The sequence below is a fragment of the Anser brachyrhynchus genome (genome assembly GCF_964034855.1).
Source record: "Anser brachyrhynchus genome assembly, chromosome: 2".
Lineage (NCBI taxonomy): Eukaryota > Metazoa > Chordata > Aves > Anseriformes > Anatidae > Anser > Anser brachyrhynchus.
In genome coordinates, this window is record NC_137695.1 from 58,864,456 (window position 1) to 58,889,256 (window position 24,801).

At 39.8% G+C, this 24,801-nt stretch overlaps 1 protein-coding gene across 36 annotated transcripts in view; it reads left to right on the plus strand.

Moving 5' to 3' along the window:
* Nucleotides 1-24,801, plus strand: part of TPK1 (thiamin pyrophosphokinase 1) — a 329,004-nt gene that overhangs the window by 285,961 nt on the left and 18,242 nt on the right. Inside the window, exon 10 of one of the 36 annotated variants that reach the window (XM_080580516.1) lies at nt 12,329-12,802. The exons of the other annotated variants lie outside the window; for them this stretch is intronic. Coding sequence (XP_080436642.1) covers nt 12,329-12,390 — 62 coding nt within the window. The 3' untranslated portion in view covers nt 12,391-12,802. Of the gene's footprint in view, nt 1-12,328; nt 12,803-24,801 lie in introns of those variants that run through there. 36 annotated transcript variants of the gene reach the window in all.

Genomic DNA, 24,801 nt, shown 5'->3' on the forward strand with positions numbered 1-24,801 from the left:
AATTGCTCTTGAATACTTTAAGTTGTCGTTCTCATGCCTCAGTTCTCATCAGATTTAACAGCAGCACTGCTGAATGGCCCTTGCCACTCTAAGGCCTGGGGTTTTAGCAATGCATTTTGTGGGGGAGAAAAGAAGCACATAAGAACTGCAAGAGTAAAAATTTATGACCATCCTTTAATTCCTGCAGCCCAAAAGCTGTTTCTCTATCCTTCAGCTAGCTTCGTACCTGCAGGGCACGTGAAGGAGCTGGTTACGATTTCCTTGTCTGACCCTGTGTGTCCAGAGAGTCATGGTTCTTGGGCATTTCCCCAGTCCCTGCACTGCAGCAGTCATCAGTGCTAAGGATGAACTGAGGCGTTTTACACAGGGATGCAAGCAGAGATGCTCAACAGGTCCAATCTCTACTGCTTGTCATGGAGTCCTTAAAATTCCTCATGATGAGGCTGCAATACCCCCAGGTTTTTTTCTGAGGTGAGATGACCTGCAAATATATCAGACTTTTTAAAGATATGTTGTCATGCGCCAATCAAAAGTATAAAGACATACGATCCTTCCTACTGAAAATAATTAGTGAGGTGCCAATAAGGAGCCAATTCAGAGAAATTATTTTTGCAGTGAGCAAGATCCCTGAATAATTGATATTTGGTATGGACAGATTTATTGGGATAGCTGTTATGCTCCTATTAAATACTTAGCTGGAGCACTTAGCTCTGACACTTTTATTAGCATAGTTCTGCACACACTTTCCATGGTAATTTGAGCTGTATATTTTCTTTATCCATTGTGTGACTTGCAGCATTGCAGAAAGACATCTTTAAAATGCCCAATGCCTTCCTTTGCACTCATGATAGGCAGATTGCATTGACATGGTCTTCACACAGGAGCAAGCACCTTTTTCTTGTCCTGCCTTTGGCTGTACTCTCCCCTCCATCTGGACAGATCTGCTCTGTTTTTTTTTTCCCCTCACTTCATGCTGGAAACATACTGCATATCTAACATATTATGTTCAAAGAAGCCGAATTTGCTTTTTTAATACAAGCTCTTATCTCTTACCAAGCATAGATCTACAAATACTGTACTATGTCCCCCACAGCTATTCTCTGTTGAGAGATTCTTCATCATGTGTTGGACAGATGGCACAATCAGTGGGTTGTATCAGAGCATTAAAAAAAGAAATTCTTTCTTGCTGCTTCTACCCAGACTGTTTTGAATTCAGTGAGATGCAACAGCTGTAATGCAATCTTTCAATGACAACTCTGAACATGGGGAGGGGGGACGTGTTTTGTTTCATTTGAAAGTCAAAAATACATACGGAAAATAGTATTAAAAGTAAACACAAAGGGTTTGAAAAGAGCTATGAAAGTTGCAAGGTTAAGAACCTGACTTCTCAAATTGTTTATTCTCTCAGCTGCCTAGGATCACAGGTGAATCTCCATTTGTAGCTGATGATACAAAAAATACTGCACTGTTTTTCCTTCTGTTGAACACTTCTTAAGACTGCTCCAGCATTTGTTATTAAACAAGGTATCCAGTATTTACAGAAGTCTTGCCAAAACATCAAAGACACTTGTAGTCTTAGTGAGCATGATGTAGAGAGTGTAGCATTAATAATATAAAGGTTTGCTGAGAATGCAGCCCTAGGTTTCTGTCTTGGGGATCTGTTGTGCCTGACCATTACTAGCTCCACAGGCATGAAATTCGTTTTTAATATTAAAGAGCCTGAAATATCTGATAACTGTCAAATGATATAAAAAAAGAATAGATTTCGTGTTTTCAGCCTCCTCCTGTGCAAGCCCTAGTAAACTTTTCTTTGTAGTCTTTCATCCCACCCATCCCTGTTGCTCCTGCCCCCAAGTGAAGTAGTCTTAGTGCAGGTTCTGTCATGGGTCCCAGCTTCCCACAAGGAAGAAACACAGGTCAGCAAAGCATGTGGTGGTAAGCTGGCAGCATGCCCAGGGTAGCCTGTGCAGTCTTGACAAAAGATTGGAAGAAAGATGAAGGTCTCTGCAGAACACGCAAGAGCCAAGCTTGCAGAGATGAGGATGGTTGGGGGTGGGAGAAGGGACCCACGGGGAGATCTCCTGTCTCATGCTGCCATTGCTCTTCTACAGCTTAATCCTGGGGAGAAACCTGGCCTGACGTCTGTAAGAGAAGCATCGTTTCCTTTTGCATCTCCTACTGCCCATGTTATACAGTATACCATTGGGAGGGCATGTATTTTTCTCTCTTGCTTGTGTCATTATCAACTTTCTATAGGACATAGCTTTTCATTTCAGATCCCGCTAACCTCCATGTATCCTGCTTATATCACTACAGTCAAACTGCTCCTGTAGCACTACTTTAGGTACTTTTATTCCTGCAATCTATGCTTCTTTCAACTCACCTGATATTCCTGCTGGGGAAAACTTGAGAGGTCTGAAAAGGTGCTCTCAGCTATTACAGGGAATTACACAAGAATAACTGTACCAGTTTAAATTCATACTGTATTTAAATCTTAATAGCTTTTTCTTTTTCTTTTCTTACACTAGCAAGTCCTAAAAGAAAGGAAGTTTTTAATTTAATCACTTAATGGGGCGGGGGGGGGGGCGGGGAAAGAGTGCAGACTAGAAACAGACATTCTTCCCTTTGTGTTATTGCAATGTTAAATCCTCTGCCTGGCACCGTGTGGGAGGCAGTTTGGATTGTGGGACAGGGTTGATATTTCTGCTAAATGATCGGCAGGTAAATGATCGTGCTGATATTTAATTGTCACCTTTTAGGTTCAATAGTTTAACAAGTCATCGTGATAGATGAGGTGGCTGACACACCTCAGAGCCATTTGGCAGCATTTACTTTGTCTCACTCATGGTACTTCTGCAAAGCTTTACTCTTAACTGTGCTGACTAGAGAGGGGAGGAGGAAAAAGGAAGACTGCACCTCTGGGTGCATTCTGGCAAATGCCAAAAAATCCTGCTAGAGGCTGTTGACCTGGGTTTTAACCACAGACACGTACACATTATGTGTACTACTTTCATGTTCTGTATTTGATAAAGCTAATGCCACAGGTCACTGAGAGCTGGAACTCCAGCCAGCTGTTTGGCAAGTCAACAGTGGCCACTGCACTCCCATATTTCTACCAATACTATTATAATTATTCAAAATATTTCTTTTTGCCCTCCTCAAAAGTTGGTTACCTCTGCAGAGTTCTGCTACTGCAGAAGCAGGGGAACTTGCCCTTTTCCTGCACATTCAGCAACATCAACGCTTATTCATCGGTCTGTGCATTTTATTATACTTGTTTCCCCAGGACAACACAAAGTGATGGACAGCTGGCCGGCTGCAGGATTGCTTGTGCAACCATGGAAGGCTGTGAAAGGGAGGGGAGGGAGTCTTACTGAGAATTGCTTGCCAGCTTTACTGCAGAATTATGATAAAAGTGTTTTGTTGAGAATTTAATATATGTGCACACGAGAGTCAGCGAAACAGCTTGGGCTGCCTTCTGTCTCCTTCTCTGTTTGTTTAGTATATGATTTCTCAGACTTCATATTTAGTGTAATAACTCTCCTTTCATTCGTATGGTATTAATCTGACCTTTAACTCCTCCTGTTGCACTTCAGATGAGCTCCCAGAGAAACACCAGATTTGAATGACTGATTTCCATCCACCTTTGCCTAACTCCGATCCCCCATCACTTCTTGTAGACTTGTTCTAGGTGGGCAATGGAGAGAACAAATGGAAATGGCAGTTCCACCAGACAAACCCTGTAATTCCTAGTGCAGTTGAAACCAAAGGGCTCTCTGGAACCTGAGGTCACTCTTTTTATTAAGATTTCTTCAGTAAAAACCAGTAGTAGCTCTTTGGATGGATGTAAAGCTGTCACTATAGTTTATGTTACTCAACGTATTGCAGGCTGCTTTTCACAATATTTTAGACATTTTCATGATGTCCATGTAATCAGACGGAATACCATTGCATGCTTCCCTTAACAGCAAGGAATCCATACATAGATACATAATCCATTACAGTTTTGATATAGGCACTTCAGAGTTATAACAGTTACTGCATTTCTCTGAAATTATAACTAGGAAAGTGTGTAGGAAATATAACATCTACAAGGGGAGAAGGGACAAGGGATTAAGGGATAAATTGCCTGTCCACAGTAGTGCTGTTAGGAAAATGTAGATACCTGTGCTGTGATTCATCTTGCCCAACATTAGAGGTCTGCAGCTAGCTATTCACGCTTGCTCCTTTTATGCTCAGTAGATGAGTGGGCAGTTGGAGAGTATCATTTATTTGATTTACTTCAGATGTTTACCTTAAGATGAGTCACATCCGCTATGCAGCTGCAGCCACAGGACATTGTCAGTGTTTGCATTTACTCAGATGAATCTTGCCGCCTATTTGCTCTCCTGTGTGAAATATTTTTGTGAAGAAGTACTTCATGAATTGCTGTCATTATTGTTTCTGTATATTTTCAGGGTTTTTTCATCATAAGCTGCAAATGTGTGTAGTTGGGAGTACATACTTCATTTGGAGATTTTCTTATCCATCCTACAAGGTCACAATGCTTCATCCTCATGTCCTCTGCAGAATTTGAAATTGGCTGTGTGGGGAATAGTTGCAATCTCAGACCTCTGATAATATCAAAAGATGACCGTTGCTGTGCTGACAAACATTTCCTTTATGTTTTACTAATGTAAACTTCTTTTTTTAATATGTTTTATTAACAATTAATGAAACCTGGAAACTGAAAAATGAGTGCTCCTTTGGCATTATCATGCTATGAAAGTAAAACAGTTGCTTTTATATGTTTTTACTGGCTGTAATTCAGAACATTTAATTAAGAGTCTTTATATAAATTTTAAAGGTCACATTTGCAAAAGCAAAAAAAAAAAAATACCCAACAAGATATTGTAGACTTTATTCCTCTGATTTTTTTTTTATTTTTTATTTTTTTAGAACACAAGGCCAATTAATTGCCCATGATTAATAGCAGCCCTGCTTGGATTCCCCTCTGCTCAGAAATCAGTGCCGTGTTGGTTGAATAGTTAGTAAAGCTGTCAATCTTTGAGAAATCCACTTCTGAATTCAGAAGTCTTGTACGCCCTGAAACCTGTGATAAACACTGAAAAATAATTATACAATTTACATGAATAGCATGTGTTGTAGTGTAGTTGTTTTTCCCAACTTCTTTTAACTCCCTTTTCTTCTTTACTAGTGTTGTTGCTCTTTGGTGTAATTTTTCATCTATGTTTATTAAGTTCTTTGTTTGGTTCGGTTTAATCCAAAGCATAATGAGAATGAGCACTAGAACAGGGAATTAAGATTTAACTCAGTAAGCTGACTGTTAGCACCTTCCTCATTTTGAGCTTCGCTGGAAAATAATGAGCATCATTTGGTGCCCTGCTCCACATCCTTAGGGAGATGAGGAAAGGTCCTCAAAGTTAATTTAAAGTAAAGGACGTGATTTGTTTCCCTTTCTCTTTCCTGAAAATCAGTCTTTCTGGCAACTTTATATATTATTCAAAATATAAAAACTGATGTAAGACATCACATCCTGGATCTTAAACAAGCCTCTCTATTTCAAAAGCAACAATAGTCCTGATAGTGTCAGTTCCTCGCCCTCCGGAGAGCAACCTAGTCTCAATCACATTTTGAAGAGAGCATTTCTATTAGCTGGGTGGAGTATTAATTTTGCAGAGATTTGTAAAGGTGAGACAGATAATAAAGCATATAAATCCTGTTGGATTCTGTGCTTTGGCACATTCTTAATGTCTTGGAAATTTTAGTGTTCGTCATTTGCTCTGCCACTGAGTTTTCAGCAGTGGCAGTAGTTGTGATATTGGCTTTATGAAGTTGTGCTGGACTGAAGAGAATCCTTACTTCACTATGGTGATAGGAAAATTATGATTTCTAGACAGATTAAGAGATGCATTTTTCAACACACCTTTTTTATTTTCCTGTTCATTATATGATAACTTGGAATTACCCTTTCTTAAACACCTGTTTGATAAATCTGCATCCACACTTTTAGTTTTAACTGAAAAATAGAACGGTCTGCCTCAAACCTGTATCTTTACTAAATCTAATTGCATGAGCTTATCCACCTCCATGGAGGCAATAGAAACAATGTGCCATGCGTTTCTACCTATGAATGTCAGCAAATGCAAACAGCAAGTTTAGAAACCGGAGGTTAATTGCTGATTTTATGTGTAGCAAAAGTTTGACAGATGTTAACTTGCTGAGCCAGCAGGTTTTCCAAATACAGCATTCTGGACATACTTCATGTTTTCCCTTAATACAGAGATTTGCTTTTGAATTAATTTAACCTGCAGGACATCAAACTTTGGCATTTGAAAGTATTGATTTTTGTTACTGTTTTCATTTCACACATCTTTTTGTTATGGCTAGAGGCCACCTTGTTTGGCTGTTCAGGCCAGTTTGCTGTGTTCTCTCTGTGTTTCTCTGAGCACCAGAGCAGTCCAGGAATCCGTACAATCACAGAATGGTTTGGGCCGGAAGGGACCTTAAAGAGCATCTTTTTCTAATGCCCCTGCCATGAGCAAGGACACCTCCCACCAGACCAGGTTGCTCAAAGCCAGATCCAGGTGGCTTTGAACACTTCCAGGGATGGGACATCCATGGTTTCTCTGGGCAACCTGTGCCAGTGTCTCACCATTACAAGTTAAAAAAAAAATCAACATGTGTTAATGAACAACTTGTTTTTCGGTAAAAATAATGGCCTATGGTTTAGGAGATGACACAACGCTTGAATTGTCTGTGCACTTTAGAAACCAGTGTTCCTGCAAACTGAACAAAAACCACTCATGTGAGATAGATATGTTTTTCTCATTTGAAAAGTAGCTGATGTTCTGCATGAGCTTCTAGAGTATGTTAAACCCCAGTCAGAGAGCACTGAGATATAAAATTGATGCAAAGCCTAAAAGTACCAAGGAAGAAGGGCAGCTTTGCTAGCCGGAGAATCAATGCTGCATGTAGAATGAGACTGGTGTGCCAAGAGTTGCTAATGTATTGTACTTCAGTATAAACATGTGTTGGATGTGAAATGTGACTTTGAAACATGTCGTTTACAAAGCAAATATTTCCTCAGACAAGGAGGTTGGATAAGCTTTTACAGTGGCACACATTTACAAGAAGTATATAAGCTGCAGGGCTACAGAGGTGACGGTATTTTGCTTTGCTTTGCTTTAAACCAGTATAAATCATAAATGACTCAATTAGCCTCGGTAGGGTACCTTCTCATTTACATTGTAACTGCTAGAAGCCTGGGTGAGCTCAGTGTTGATTTTATTCACTTTTGAGCAAGAGGTAGTGTTTAAACTTCAGCATCTCAAGAGTAGCCATGCTGGCTCCTGTACCCACCGGTGTCGTATGTGGGAAGCTGTATGATCACAGAATCGTCTAGGTTGGAAGAGACCTCCAAGATCATCTAGTCCAACCTCTGCCCTAACACTAACAAGTCCTCCACTAAACCATATCACTAAGGGCTACATCTAAACGCCTTTTAAAGACCTCCAGGGATGGCGACTCAACCACCTCCCTGGGCAGCCCATTCCATGATGCCCCTTCTCTTCTTAGACATTGTGACACAAAGTGGAAACCACCGTCTTCTGTTTGTCTCAGAAGTTTTGGCACCTGAATGGGTTTCAGGAGGGAAGCTAGGCAGTAACCCTCTCACCCTCCGTGTTTCTTCCCCAGTGTATACCTTTGCACGACAGAATGCAGTTTTCTTACTCTCTAATTAGAGATACAATCCCTGCCAAACTATATAACAGCTGATCTTCAAATCTTGGCATGTAAATATTTAAGTGTTTATGAGTTAGACCCTTCCTCATGCGGTTAAATAAATAATGATAATAAAAAACAATGTTCATTTACATGAATCAGTGTACCCAGCTGTAAATGCAGGGTAAAATCTAGGGTGGCACTAGAGTGCAATATCCTGCTCAGAAGTCAGTTGCCTTCAGTAATGTTCAAAGGCATGGGGATCTGGAGATTTCTGTCTTGGAGAAGAGGCAAGGACTGGCTATTCCAGGATTTATTTAAGGAATCTTGAATTTCCCTGTCAGCACTGTTGCATGTGAAAGAAGGACTTTGCTGCTCTTTCACCTGTGCAGTGTAGTATAAAGACTGCTTCACTGTTATTAAAGTGAACTACATTTTCATTGGAGGAAAGAAGATGCCACTGAAAGTTTTCCTGTTTACTTTTTTTTGTGCTGACTTTTGGCCTTGGTGGATACTTTTGACAGTTTTCAGTACATGCAGTATTATTTGAATATCATTAACAATTTATACTCTATGTCAAGTTTTGGATAAGCTAATGACAAGTCGGATTATATATGTGTTCATTTGCACACACATAGAAATATCTTGGATAAAGAAGTACAGCAAACTGCAGAAAAGTTGCCAAATACTTCATCGTTACCTGTGCTTTATTGCTCAGTTGACATCTTGAGAATAAATTGTCTTATTACTACAATATAAAAACTTTTCTATATGCCTCTTCAAAGTCTTTTCTCACAAGGGAAAAGGTTAAAAGCTACGAGAAGGTTTCTGTGGTTGGGATGGGGTTTGTTGTTTGTTTTATTTTAGCATTGTGCATGTGTTTTCTGTTGCTATGTTCTAAGATAATCTGTATTATATAGGTGGATAATTGCATACTTGCAAGTGCACGTTCAGACGTCAGTACCTCTAGTCTACTGCACATATATGCCTTGATAGCTAAGAAAGTCTAGCCACATGCTGTCATTAGGTAGACTTTCAAAAGATGAGTCCTGTAGTAATGTCAAAAAAATAAAAATAAAAATACAAGGGACAACAGGGAGAAAATTCAACAACCATTTCCAAAGCAGTAAATTTGTACAAAAAAGCAAAGATCTATATTTCTTAACTTGAAGATGAAGAGGAGAACTGAAGCATCTCTCCCAGCTTGCTGTGGTTTAAGAGTTTAATGCAAGAGTGTGTTGACAAACCCCTTGGCTCTGGTTCGTTACCTTGTTCTCCAAGTTCCTCCACGTTTATGTACATGTGCAGAACTGTATCCACCTCCCCATGCCTACTAGTGCGTGTGTGGTATTGCAAGGCAGGACTAGTAATAAATAGCTTTAGCAAGCACTCACATAATTTGGATAGTCTTGGTATTACAAGGCAAATTGGTGAGGTTTGACAGGTCAGTAATTCTACCATAGGTAGCTTTACTTGAGAGAGTTTTATAGCAGGACTGCACTCAATATTAATAATGGCTAAAGACATAGCTGCCCTTCTGGTGCAGGCAGCATCCCAAGAAAACATTAATCATGTTTTCCTGAAGCAGCTGAATTGATTTCTTGGGAGAAAAATTTCTTTGTCTACTTCCTGGCCATTTCTGATCTTATCTCCAATTTATGGAGATCTGAGCAGCTAATCAACAAATAATTATTGCCTGTTGATCACCCAGGAGAAAGGGTATGAGTATTGCTTTAGGTTCTTACTGTAAGTTATTTAATTTTTACCAAGGCATAGTGCCCATTTTGTTTTATCACCTCTTCTACTTGTGTTTTTTTTTGTGTTTGTTTGTTTTGTTTTGTTTGTTTTTATTTCACTTGGATCCTCAGAATACATGGAGAGTAATTTATTATAATAGTTAGGAACAGCTTACATTATTTTAGGTTTTAATGTAATATATGTTGTAGCATCCTGCGTAAGCTTTTAGAAGCAATGAAAAGCTGTTCAATTTTTGTTCCGTTCATTTGTATTTATATAGTTCTCCCCAAGATTTAGCTCAGTACTGCACAGCAAGTAAGAAAATGACAAAAAAATGGAGCCTCTTAACCCAAGTAGGGCAAATGCTCTGTCAGCTGTAAGTGAGGGGGGAGAGAAAAGCAGATAGAAAGAGTAAGAGCAGCTAGGGTAGTCTGATGTGAACCTAGAGGGTTTTGAAAGGCCTCTATCGTACGAAAAGTGCTATTCCTTTTGTCAATGAGAACGTTTTAAAAACTTTTGAGCTATGTTGCCTAAAATTATCTGCATTTGATTAGTACCACAGGTACTAGAATTAGTTCAGAGATTCACGTATGCAACTCAGGGCCTAGCTCTATTATGCACTTTCAAATTATAAGTCTACGAAGCAGCCTGCTGATTCAAGTTGGAGCTGCTTGCTTCTGTACTTCCGTGCTCTGCTGAGAAAGAAAAGGTTACGTACATGCTTTAAGCATTTAAATTAAGTGGAGCATTTGCATGGGGATTAAGCCTGGCCTGTTTAACAAAGGTGTTAAATGCAAATAGGGAAGGAGTCATCGTGGGGTTATCCCATCGTAATGGATTGCCATGGCAGGCCCCAGATGTAAATCCTTACATCTTCCCCTGAGGCTGTGTCCTCTGTGTGGTCCTGATGCAGCAGTGGGAGAACTCAGTACTTCATCCTCCCCAGACAGACTTGCTACTCTATTATGCTGTTGTCAAAGCAGCACACCTGGATACGTCCTGATTTGCTCCAGGTAAGGTTAGCTTTATCAATCCCAATTGTTGGGCTGAGCAAGCCTGGTTAATTTTTTCTGTCTAAAGGAATTAAGGGACATTCACTGTAAAGACCTGCTGTACCAAGCATGTGAAATGAGCAGTCTGATTTGGAGACATGCCTGTACCTGAATGGAGATGTCTGCTTGCGGAGTTCAGACCTAAATGTCAGGGTCTGTCACTACTCAAAATCTAGAGCAGTTGAATTTGCATTTTATATTGATTTTTCTGGTTTTGATCAACACAAGACGTTCACATACTAGGCTGAGTTAGCTTAAGTCATTCCCTATAAAATCACACCATTTATATCAGACTGCTTTGATTGAGCTCCTGTCTACACACAGGAGACATGCCCCAGGTGAGCTGGTTATTACAGTCATGATTCACACCAGTCTCATTTAAACTTCACTTGTGTTTTGGCTGTCTCTTGATTTTTCCACTCTGCAGCATATGCAGGTGAGGTGGCAAGAATAGATGTGGGCTGCCATTTCTTACCAAAAGCTATTTAGTGGTCTACTTCCCCTAAAGTTCAAAGCTGGGTTTGCTCCTGTAGATGGCACCAAACTGTTCAAATTCTCTTGAACCTGAAAAGAGTGAGCTGCAACAGAGAAAAGAATATCCACCTCTTCTCTCCAGGCCTCTACCTGGGGGGAATGTGGGTTCCAGGTCTGTTTAAAAGTCCTGCTAGCGCTCACTTTCTTTTTATCCTGGAGACAATTACTTCACTTTCAAGGCAGACTTACTTCCACCTTTCTGCATCAGTGCTGTTGGACCTTACATTCCATAGGCTCATGATCCACTGTCTCCAAGAAGGTCTTGAGCGGTGAATCAGAAGCAGCTTAGACGTGTCCTCCAGATACCTCTTTTATCTCCACCACCTATTTTAAATCACACAGTGCTTCTAATTTAGCTATGATTTAGATGTTCATGGTCAGGCAATCCAGTTCCTCTGCAGTGGAAGGCAATGTGGTGTTATTCTGTGCATCCACATTAGATGTCTAAAGAAAAAAAATTTTGAATACCTACTCATGGGACTATTGGAGGGAGTTCAGGGAGTTCCCTGATTTGAAGGTATTGCATTGTGTTTGTGGGGTGACAACAGGTAATGCAGATAAGACAGAGCTAAAGCACTGTAAAAGAGTTTTTCAGAGTTGTTTTTTTTTTTCAATTTAAAAAAAAAAAAAAACTATTCACCTTTGTTGGTGCTGGTTGGAGTCCTGAGACCATTACTTTGCTTATCTCCAAATTCTTAGGCCACTTAAAGGAAGCTGAACTATGAGTCTCAAAGCTAGAAGTAAATAGCCTGTCATTACCAACACAAGCCACCTCTGAAAATAGATTGCTCTATCAATTATTTATGAATTAGAGCAGAAATTGCAGCCAAATTAATACTGGTCCCATATAATGTCTTTATTTATACAGGTCTATAAATCCACTGTATTTGATTCCATGTGAGAAAACATTTGTTCCACAATAAATGGCTTTTTTGTTGCTTATGTTCCAATATAGTTTCCTAAAGAACTTTTTCACCTTTTTATACTGGAAACATACCCAACGTGTTATATTGGCATAAATGTAAATAAATTGCCTTGAATTATTTAAGAGGGAGGATCTCTTTTCCATGCATTTTTCTAGCATTTAGTAGGGTGAAAGAGTTAGATTTCTTGTTGATTTTACTTTGTGGGGTTGCTGTCTTTTTTATTTATTTATAAAGAGCTCATTACTTGAGTGTGAGAGGTGCCTTATGGATTCACAAGGTAAGTAAACTTGAAGAGTGATACTCTGCAAATTTTTCTCTTCTTCATTTCTACCTCTCCACATTTGCATTGTATAGGATTGATCTCCAAAAGACAAGATAAATATGGAAGCCTGACAGCTGAAAACACCATCAACTGAGAACTTGTGTCCTGATTTCACTGTGGAGAAAGTGATGTTTGTTCTATTCTGATTTATGAACAGGGCAATGACTGGCCAGGTGCCGGGCCAACATCAACTATTTACTTTGCTACATAAAGAATGATGAAAGGCATCAGAAAGCAGAAGGAGCATGATTTTTTTTTGCATCCCTCTGCTAAGTGGATCACAGCGCTACTTGTGAGCAGCAATCTATCTTTGCTGTTTGGAAGAACACGTTAACCTTTCTGGAGACCGCATCTCACTGTAGGTTTTTGGCCTGAAATTTCTCTTTCCCAATCAAAGTCCTCACCATAGTGCCTGTTCAGTCAGGAGTGAACAAAAGCCTGAATACCAAGATCAAGCAAGCTCCTGCTGTTGCTCACCTTGTGAGATTTCAAAGCTGCTCAGACATCAGGGCTGAATTCAGCATTGCCGCAACTTGAGCTGTGCATTGGATAGAAACCTTTCAGTGCTGCTGGGATAAACATGGTACAGAATTAGGTTCAGGATATTCCACAGGCGAAACCACTCACAGAATCTTAATTCAAGGATCTGATTCAAAACCCCTCAGTATCAAGGAGGCAGGAGAAGACATGGCTTCTGAACAAGTGATTAAAATGATATCTTAATGGATGAGTACAAAGGAGGCAAATAATTCTTGTGTTCACTGTCAATATCTGTTGAAAGTGACTAAATGGTACTGTTAACAGTGTTTCTGGGTTTATTTTTGTGAAATACATACAAATATTCTGTGTATGTATTCAAAATCCAAGTATATGAGGACTGACATGAAAAAATACTTTGGTATTACGTTAATGATTATTAATCGATTTCATTGATATAGCTTTCCTTTGATTGCCTGGTATTTGGTTTTGTATAACAAACCAGAATCTGTCATGAAATACCAATTTCAGGTTTGTTTGTTTGTTTAAAGCAAACATATTAATTTCCAGCATAAGGAATTCCTTGTATAGGAACTGGTAATTGCTTCTCAGTGGCAGATTGTTTTTCATATGCATAAGAAAACTGAAGGAGTTCTGGATGATTTGGAAAATAATAATACAGTACATTTTTAGATTTCCAAGGTATTAGGTATTTTGCTCCAGCTATGCAGTTTGCATGACCAGAATGTTTACATTCTAAAATTAAGCCCTGTACTAAGGACTGATTTTTTCAGAGATGCTTAAAAATTCCCTCTGATAACTGGCATTTTATAGTCATTACAGCTAAAATATCTGAACACCTTGGAAAGAAAAGCTACTTCTTTCGCCCCTTGATCCATGCATAGTTTGCTTAGGTCTAGCGCAGGTTACCGCTACCATTTGGGGAGCATTTTGATTCATGCTTTTAAAATCAAACTATATGCATAGGTGCTACCTGTGCTACGTCACATGGATCATATTTCTAAGCTGATGAAATTTCATTATTGAGTCATCGCTATGATATCTAGAAGCTATGACAAAGGCTTGAAGAAGCAATATATGAGCATATAACATATATACAATCTCTGCCTCAAAAAGCTCTCAGTCTTCTAAAAAGACTTACAAAAATAATTGAATGCACTGATAAACAGAGAAAAACAAAGCAAGAAGGATGCAGCAGTGGCAGCAAGTGAATTTGCATTAACCAGTGGTCAGAGATAGAGCTGTTACATCACTATAAACTTTGTTTTAGGAAAGCATTTTCCTTAAAAGAAAAGAAGAAGAAGAAAAAAAAAAAAGGGCAAGAGGTGCAAGGGTGTGGTGGTGGTTGGTTGATTTTTTGGGAGGAAAAAAAAGCCGAATGCAACTAGAGCCAGTGGTTAGTCAGAGCCATTGGACTGAGCTGATGAAATACCAGTATAATGTGAACAGGGAAAGAGGCAGAAATGGCTGGAAAAATCCACTGCACTGCTGTTTTCTTCCTCTGCCAGCTGGTGTGTTTCTTTGAAATTCTAGTAGGACATATGGGTTTGTGAGGGCCATTTTTGACCATTAGCTGTATCTGTTAATCTAAAGTATGATTCTTCTTAGTTACGTGTTTCTCAAGTACACTTGTGCACATAGGCTACCTGGCAATATCACCTAATGATGTCTTCCTGCCTTTTCTCCACTCAGAAAAGAATTTCAGTTCATAGCATAAAAATATATCTTTCTTTATTGTTTTTCTATTCTTCCAGGACATAAAGACTATTTGAATCATTTCTTTAACACTATATGATCTCTTATGCACCATATGGTTAGTGAATTAAATATTACAATTACTATTAACCTTCGTTATAGGGTTTCACTGCCTCTGAAGGTGGACGTGCATTTTCCACCAACTTTTAGAGTATCAATTACAGAAATGACAGGATAAGTATTTGCTGTATGTGCTCATCACTATTATGGCAGAAATTGATATTTTCTTTTTGATTCTTTTATGGTTTATCACAGTGTGTAGAACTAGTTGCATTTCTGTACAAAGGAAGAAAAATCAAAGAAAATTTTGGCCGCTTTCTCAGTTGTGGTGCATTGGATTCATGGGGTGGACTTGGGCTAGGATTTGAAAATAAATTTTGTCCAGTATTGTGTCCATACAAAACACTCTTTTCTTCCAGCTGTTCATGTTAACAGTAAATGGGCAGTTGCCAGGAAATGCATTTTAGAACTGAATATGCAGGTATTCAGCATCTGAGCCTGATCAAACCTGATTTTCCCTAGCTTTGGTTCAGTCGTTAATACCAGCCAAAATAATCTTTTGAGACTCGATACTCAACGCAGAGCAATTTTCTCAGTGACTACATTAAGTACAAGGCTGAAGAAGGACAAGGTGAATCAGAACATGCAATCTTAATTCCTTGATTTCAAATGTGGCCATGAAATGTGGAGGCAGTAAGTTACTGTTTCACCAGTTGTGTATTATTATAACACTCGCATTATGCTCTGCCCTCGTTTTGACGTCTTTTATGGCCTTTAATATTATGCAGCTTTTCAGATTAAAGCCTTTGTGCAATCTGCAGAGCTACCAAGGCAGTAGGCAGAGTGATGTGGAAGACATTAGGAACGGCAAATGATTCAGAGAGCTGAAACTCTTCTTAGATCAGGTTTCATGTGTTCTAGGAAACTCCGTTCTCACTTGGCAAACCCCAGGTGCTGAGTAGCTTGGAAAACTCAGGTTGTGATTTTTGTTGAGGGAGAAGGCACTTTGTGGTGCGAGGACTCAAATGTGAGGGGAATTAATATAAAAACGTGATGATGGAGGGAGATGCCTGCCTGTGCTGGAGAGTAGGGGGAAAGACCAGAGGGCAGGTTTCGGAGGGAGGAAGATTGGTCAGAGCATTGCAGAGGCACTGCAGTGAGGATGCGAGGGAGTCCGACACCAATTTGGGGAGGTGAGAGAGAGGGTTGGGGGCAGCATGCCTGTGAACTGAAATGATGGGCATTTAAGCAGAAGTAACTTTGCTATGTGTCCTGCAATAAATGGCTGATGTTGACGTGGATTTAGATTGCCCTGCATTTTCTTCAAGGTGTGTTGTAAAAATAGTGTAAAACCCAACGTCATCCCTCAGGGTGCTGGGGTAACCTGGCAGGTCCTGCAAACACCCCGCCAGCTTTGGATGTGGAGGGGCAACACAGAGCTTGATGTCCAGCCCTGCCCCTCCTCAGAGACCCCCTTCGCTGCTGGGGACCAGGCTGCTGCAGGGGTGAGGTGAAGGCTCACGGTTACTTTCCTAGCTCTGTCACATAGGAATCGCTCCGTGACCTGAGGACAGTCCTGCACCTTAGGACAGTCTGCCTCAATAGGCACACTGCTCCAGGCTGGGTGGAAAAAAAATGGTGTAGCTCATAAAGGTAAAACATCTCCAGACATCACTTTTGTATACATAGAAAGTGGTTGAGATTTTAAAGTCGGATATCTGTGGATCATCCTTGGCTCTACGTAGATGCTTTGAAATCTCTGGTAGGCTTATAAATTCCCCCCTTCTATTGGTAAAAAGCTTACATTAATACTAACTATACTGGACCATATACCTATCATGGGTGCAGACCTTACTGCTAGATTTTCAAGTCAAGGCACTTGTATAGAAAATCTATTCTAAGTCATTTATAGAGGCTTCTAAAATTTTATTGGTTATAGTCTTTTTCTTTCTCAAATCACTGTATGGCCTCACTGATGGCAGCCAAAGTACCTGGCTTTACAGACTTGGGCTTGCAAACCATAGCTTCAATAAAAATGTTAAACTCCTTTTTCTCAAATGGTGTTGCTGCAACATGCAGCAAAAAAACAGGGAATGTAAGTAAGTGTGATAGAAAGGTTTTATTAGCCTTTCCTTAGGATGATCTGCACTACACACTTACAGTGTTGGCGCACATAATTAATTGCAGTCAGCCCAAATCCATCATGAAAACGCCATACTGCTCAGTATGTGCTTAACACACTGTGTGTATTTTTGTGTGATAAACATATGTATTGTCGTGTGAAATTTGACTGAACATCTGTGTATATATGTACACAATACTACTTTGTGACCACAACAGAAAAATGAAGGTAATTGATGAATATTTTTTTGCAAATAGTTATTCTGGATTCTAATCCTGTGTTCATTCTACACAAAGGCAAAGCAAGGGCATCTTCCTTGGACATGTATAATAATCTTTCCCACTACCAAACTACAGTCATCTGAAGGTAAAAGAAAAAGCTTTAACAACACAGCAAATTTACACCCTTATCTGTGCTTGACAAAATTCTAACCATAATTTGATTTGACCATATATGCAATATATGTTTTTATTTAAGTAATAACGACTGAGGCACAGAGCATTTCTTGAAAATTAATGGCTGGCTGAAAAATTTTATAGCCCAAATGCAGCCAAGGTCCATTAATCCCAACTGGTCAATTCTCCATGAAATGCCTTATGTCAGGGGTCATTTGTTACATTCCCATCCCTCCCACCCACCAATAAAGAAGTAAAATTAAATGTTAGTTCCCTCCTATGGCATCGCTGAGCCTTGAAGCAGCCACTGGAAGCCTCTGCTAGAAAGTGTTGCTGCTGCTGCCATAGCAATGAGCATTTCTTAGTGGATGAGTGATGGAGAACCTTTCAAGAAGGGTCTTTCGCTTTCTATTACTTTACATTTGTTAGTGAAAGAGCTCTTCAGTTTGCTTCTTGGAGCTGACAAGGAGATGAAAAGACTGCTGTGTTTCCCCTGACACTTGAAAAGGTCCGGGGTTAGGAAGGTGGAGTGAGTTTTCATCCCACATATATCACAAATCTTGTCTACCATTGCTGCCATCCTTCTAGGATCTTATATTTACTCACCACCAAACACACAGGGGGATGTTTATTTAGTGACCAGTATGAAATGCTTGCATCTCTAGTTTATTTTCCCTCGGTGTTTCATTAATTGCTGGTTAAAATTGGTACATTAGAGGCTTCATTGGCACCGAATGATAATTTTTCAAACTGGAGGGCTATGGTAAGTATAGTGGCTATTGAAGAGTACAGTTATGAGATTAAAGGGATAACAGAAAAATAACTGTAACAAGCTGTCAAGAAGGCCATTGCTAAATATTCAGGTTAAAAAAAAAAATGTTATGTTCTTCAGAATTAGGTGAAAATACTCTCTTTCCGTCTGCAAATCATAATGAAAATCACATCAGTATATCATTATATGCAGAAAATCTGTCACCGGGATGTCACCCGGCACTTTCCATCTCTTGCTAGCAAACATGTACATCTTACTGAGGAAATAAACTCTAATGTGAAGCAATGATGTCTGGGGGATTGTATTCAGCCACCCACTTCTTGGGCTCAACACTTGTGCAGCTCTATCTCAAAGCATTCCTCTGGTGGTCTCACAGCTTGCCCCAGTGTGCTACTGGGGCTGCAGAAGCCACCTGCCCACAGAGAGCTTTTGTCTCTGCTTTTCAGGAAGGGGGAGCAAAAGCAGTCACCGCTCATTCAGCGTGAAGATCCTTGGAGATGTGTGGTTTGGGTTTTAACTGCACGTGTGCTTTGTCATGAAACAGTTCCTTAGATGATGATCTTGGAAGTTAGAGACTTGGTTTTCATTTCATCCCTCAGCATCCTTGGGAGAAGGGGCTGGAGAACTGGGCTTTTGTTCTTCCACTCATGAAGTGGATGGAACAAGCCTTTCAGTGATTATAATTTTTACTTTAAATTGGAAAGAAAAAAAAAAAAAAGACAGGAGAAATGCAAAACTGAAAGGCTGTCGTTCTATTAAAAAAATGGAGCTGTGGTGGAAGATCTGGAGTTCAAGTGGTTGATTATGAATGGTCAGTCAGTGTATCTAGATAGAGTGAAGATGTAAAAAGCTTATTATTTAAATTTCATGTGAAATGAGATTTTCAAAATACTCCAAAACATGAAAGTACATGAAAGAAATACTGCAGTTAGGTGTCTTGTAGCTGTCCCTGGAAACCTGCATTAGGGACAACAGTTTGAGGATATTAGTCTACGATGAGGGTACAGTGAGTTAAGTTGTGCTTGGCTCCATTTCTTTCAGCAAAGTGACTTTGATTATTCAAAACTTGTTCCATATCCCTTGTCCAATATATTGTTAATAGCACTAATCTAAAAGCATGACCAAGTAAAAGTGGATTTAATTCCTCATTATTTTTGATAAGATGGTTTGCTTTTTCAAAGGGTTTGTGCAAAGTGTGACTGGAGCCACTGTGTTGAAAAGAGTTGCACATAAGTTATCCCATCATGCAGTGAGTCCCCGTATGCAAAGTTTTGCCTTGCAGAACCACAGTCACTTTCCTTAAAATAATGTTTAAAGCTAATCACTTCTAATAAAATTACATGAGCTTGATAGCAACACCACTGCTCGGACTGGATTTGCAATCTGTTTTTTTAATTATAGAATTTAATTATTTTTTTCTAATATTTACTATTGAATTTAATTTTGATTTTGTTTTTATCACTTAAACATCCTAAATTTCAGGGATTCACTAAAATGTGTCACATCATTATAACCCTTATTATGAATTATTCACTATAATTACTGAGTTGTTGCAAACTTCATTATGAAATTTGAAGTACCAGAAAATCTGGTGGTGATACTGTTTTACTTCTTGGATGTTCTTAAAATAAGTCAGACTCAACAGATTGCACAAATATGCAATTACAAAGTTATTAAAATGCAGATTTTTGGCAGGAAGCCACTGTATTCCCCTATGTTCGCAGCTGTCTCTTTGCAGGAAAACTGCCCTGAGCAGGCTGTGGTGGCTTCTCGGAGCTATTACAGCTGATAGGGTCAGTGCCGGGACCCCTCTGTGGACCAGGTTCAGTAACTTTTTACCTTTCAGGTCATAAGCATCACTTGACTTTTTTTTTTATTGTCAATTTTTAGGTAGGTGGGATTGACAGTAGGCCATCCTTTGTTCTCTGTCGTGCTGATGGTAAGTCCGGGGTAGCTCTCCTGAGACTGTGTGCACCATACCTACATCTACACAGATGGTTCTTAGGATTAGCATGTGGACTGCTCTGCTGGCAGGGGTAGCAGCAGAGATTTTGAATTTCACTTTTGAGCTCAGTGTAACAGGCTTTTTCCCCTGTTGGAACTGGCTTTAACCACTGCTCCCTTCACAGGTCTCTGAGAGCAGGGCAGGCTGGAGTACGAACAAAGCAGCAGACACTTTGCTTTAATAAAGAAGTAAGCACTGTCATCATACCTTCATCCCATCTCCCCCAGTGTCACTGTTTTGTGGGTGGGTGGTTTTTTTTGGTCTCTGCACAGTGACTTGGGAACAAAAATTAGACCTACTAACTGCACAAGATTTTGAAGTTGGTGCTCAAAGTATTGTGTGCAGATATTCAATGCAATTGCTTGCAGCCAAAAACTGTTTTGTCCATGGTTTAGCATCCAGGTAGAACCAATATTTGGCTGCTCTTTTTCTGTATCTTTTTTTTTTTTGCAAGATGCTCCTAGTACTGAGTTTTGTCATGCATTTGTGCAGCTTGTCTCAAAAAGCAGAGTAAGTTCTTTTCTCTCCGTGAAATTGCAAGACCGGCACAAGCCCTGAAAGGGAGGGAGGGCTCTGCACAATATGAAGTGTAGCATCTAAATGGCAAAGAAGAGCACAATGAGCAAGTCATCCCTGCTGTGAAACTGGGGTGATGTTTCCAAAGCATGGAAACAAGAGAATTTCACGTGGTCTGTGATAAAGTACAATGGAACAGCCTCCAGTTCTAAAGCTATAAATGTCTGGTGCTGTCAGGTGGTTGCTAGCTCTGTGAAACAGATGTCATTAATATCAATGAGGGTCTGTAATAGTCTCCCACAGGACAAGTGACATTTAGGGATTCAAGACTGAAATAAATGAGAGATTGAACAGGACAATTAGAGAATATATTAGAATTGACTAGTATTCTACTATCCCATTATATATGGGACTACCTGGTAATACTTGAATTTATTCCTCTCATAAATACCTTTCTTCTCTCTCAATCAAGTCCAATCTGTGTTGTTTCAAAAATCCCAAATTTTTGAAATCCCTCTTTGTAGATGATGAAGAACCTAAAACTTTAAAAACATGAAGTTACCATTTAAAAGTTAGGTGCATCCTGAGGAACTTGCATTGACGATAATATAGAAGAGTTAACAGAAGAGATTGATACCTATATGAGGAGGAAGATGCAGTGACAATCTGAGTAGAGCCCTTAAACCTCAGAGTTGCTGGTGCATACTGTGTGCTGCCTGTCTTGTACAAGAGGACGTGAGGTGAGCCTGGACAGAGAGAAATACATCCAAAAGGAACTTAATGCTGAGACTCTCCAGAGCTACATGCACACCAGAGGGCTGTAGAAATGCAAAGCCGAAACGTCCTTCCTTGTGCTGGTGTTTCTGAGCCATCCAGGAGCCAGTTTGGATGCTGGCATAAAATGCAGCAGCTTGGGACTAGTTTAGTTTATTCTTGCAGATTTGGCCCTCGCAGGCAGTTTAACTGAGTTAGGCACTGTGAAGCTTTAGGTGCTTTTCTTCCATCCTGCCACACTGTCTGCTTGGTTGCAGAATGAATGACAAATGGTGATAGAGGAAGAGCCCAATGTGGATCCTCCAAAGAAAAGCAACTATACCCTCATGAGCAAAGGCAGGGCACTGTTTCCTTCTTGGTTATTTGCACTGAGGAAACTCCCACTGATTTCATTTTCCAGGACTGATTTCTGCTTTGGGGGTGGAGAATTGTGGAAGGCATTCCCTATGCTGCTGGTCATCACAGTTTTCAGAGCCCACGTGGGAAGAAATACTATAAAAATGAGGACTGTCAAAGGTACTGGAGAACATGAGGCCATGTCCCTCTCTGTAAATGATACTTCCCAGGGATATTTTCCTCATGTAATTTCAAAGGTCTTGAATCAAAAAAAAACAGTGTGTGTGACTGAAGGTCTGGGAACGTGCTGAGGCTTACCTGAAGGGACTGGGGAATAAGAGGAGAAAAAGTCTTTTCTAGTTGTCATAACCTAGGGGTTGAATCTCCACAGGGCAGAAGGCAAAAGGTCAGAGCCTGCCCACTGTCTCCTGTGTCTTCCCAGAAGCAAGTAGATTTTGATTCCCAGAGAAAATAGAAAGGGAAATTCAAAGGAGCTTGGGTAGGAGATGCCAGGTAGGGGATACCAGGTTGTGGTCCAGGAAAGAAGAAAAGCAGTGCCAGCACGAGTCTCGGTGTAGGGTGCTTGAGAGGATGTAAGGGGAGGTTGGTGTTTCAAACACATTGTGCATTCCTTTTGCATCTGTGTTGGTCAGTACAGAGCTAACAGCAGCTTTGGCCATTTCCCAAAAGGGAAAGAGGCGAGCCGGCTTAGTATTAAGCAGGTCCCTGTCTGGGTCCTCTTCCACAATTTTCTCTCCAAGTAATCTATTACCACATCTCAAGAGAAGAATGACCCCAATCTAAAGATTAATAGAGCAGTGTGTGGATGTTTCCAGTGATGTGTATGAAACTCAATTTTTTTCACGGTGTGCACCGAGGTGTCGTTAACAGCAGATCTCTGGATCTTAAAAGCTAGGCTGATTATTGAAGAGGGCAGCAGGCAATTTAGGGCACACAGTGTTTTCTTATGACAGAAGCTTTGCTGTGAAGCGCAGTAATTTATGTTGATAAATTGCAGCCATCAGAATGTCTAGATCGCTTCACAGGATGAATTTCTAAATGTAGTTTGGGTAGTGGGGGACAAAAGGGGACAGGGATGGTTTCTGTATGTACCATTTCTTGAAAAGTAGTGCTGGGCTTTCTTGTGTTCTTGAAGTTAGCTTGTTGTCTCTAGGGTCGGATTAACCCAATTTTGTTTTAATGTGCCAAATAAATTTTTAACTTCCATAACCATGTTGCAATGAAAATGAGACTGCACAATGTCAAGATTGAGTAGTTTTTGAATGCTAGCTCTTCCTTAGCAAGCATTTTTTGGTTTGGGTGTTCTTTATGTGTGCCAAAACGAACAGCCAGCTTGGCTCAGACAAGGCATATCTAAGTGAAGCAAGCCACCTTCATTTAATCAAAAGACAAGACAAATTACCATACTTCTTCTAAGAAACAATTCTGTTGGGGGAAAAGAGAGGAGTTTTCATACCATGTTGTTATTGATGTGTTTTACTGTCATTAAGATTATAAATAAAAAGATTAATTTAAAAGTATAACGGCTTTGCTGGACTTTGCTTTGTCTTGTTTTTGTTGCTTTTTAAAGCAAGGATTAAAGGCACCAGTGGGTCTAGTTGATCTTGTAAGAGGTTACAAATTTCTCTGTCCTTTTTTCATCATGCTTTATGGTCAGAGGTTTTAAAAGGAATCCTTTGGACTTTGATTCAGCACTACACAGGGTAGGTGCTGAGGTTTTTATGATATCAGTGACATGTCTGTGTGGACTTAGCTTAAGCCCATGATTTAGTACCTCTCTGAATTGTAGCCTGCAGACAAGAGTATCTAGGTAGCCCAACTGGATAAGGTCTGAATTAGGTATGAATTTACTCTAAAGTTGAGTGTGCATGTGTCTTGGCTTTGCAGCTGTCCCTGAAGATGATAATGAATGTACTCAGCCTGAAGATTTGTACTGTTTGAACCAGATCTCCATAAGGGATGATGGTGGGATCTACTAGGTGTTTTCAAAGCAGGAAGTACATTCAATGTTTTTGTTTTTTCAAAGCTGACCCCAGGTTATGACCTTCTATAAAGGGTGAAAGTTTTAAGTTCCAGGATTTTCAGAGCGCTATACACTGAATTAGTCCCATTAGCAATTAAGCGTTTGTTGGGGAAGGGTTTGGTATTTTAGACCATGACAATTCCATGCTGATACTAGTACCTGTGTAACACTAGAATTTAATGAAAAAAAATCCAACATTTGGGTCCTGTTCTGGAAGAAAAGGTTTCTGTACTGAAAGACAGACAACTGCTGTGCATCTTATTTCCTAACCTTGTCTTCTATTTGTTATACAGAGCTGTGTGCACATAGGCAACAGAAGGAAAACTACAGCATAACCTGTTTACTAATGATGGTAGTTCCTTTAGGCTGAATGCAAGCGTGGCATATTCTTATGAGATGCTTGTAAAACTTTACTTCCAAATAGCAGCAGTGAGTAGTGGTTTCCAGCACATCTCCCGGAGCTCTGGAAATGGATATTTTACTCAGCAGTAAGAATAAGAGCCAGTTGGGATCTGTTCAAATAAGCTCTTCCCTTCTTGACATATTTTAAGAACTCAATTTTTTCTACAAGTATCTTCAAGACGGTATCATTCCCTGCCCGTCCCTACCCCCCCCCCCCCCTTTTTTTTTCCTTGGGACTTCAGCTTTCCATACTACTGGTCCAGAACTTAAGTCTGCTGAAGATATGCTAAAATCGGTTGTCTCTGTTTGGTGAGTACTGTCTCCTAAAGGAAAAAAGTGAGAGACTTAGAATTTTGAGTTCCTCGTATTTCTAGTGGAAGGAGGCTTCTCCGGGTGTTACCTTTTGTTTTAATACAAAAAGAGCTGATGGAATCAATTACATCTTTTTCTTCTCTTTTCAGACCCGAGCTAAGAAAGTGCAAAAGCAGCAGCACACTTTTGCCCAGTTTATTGCAATGTAATTGCATCATTCAATAAAAATTACAATTGGCTCTGCAGTGCAAGGGAAAAGGGAATGAGAAGTTGGCAGGCAAGTTCTGGCTCACCTTAAATATGCATGAGGAGTGTACATTATCAATGGAAGTGTAGATAGGACTGGGCCCTGGGGGTTATATTCTCATTATATTGCTGGGTCATACAATGTGAAGGGGGAGTAGACTGGCAGACTCCTAAACTTATTAACTATTTTCTATTTGGGAAGATTAAGTTTTGAAGAAAAACATCCAGTAATCACTGGGGTACTATTTCTATCATCATAAACTTGTGTCAACTTAACTGATTTTAATAATGATTATTATTATAAAAAACAGCAACTCTTATCTCTGCC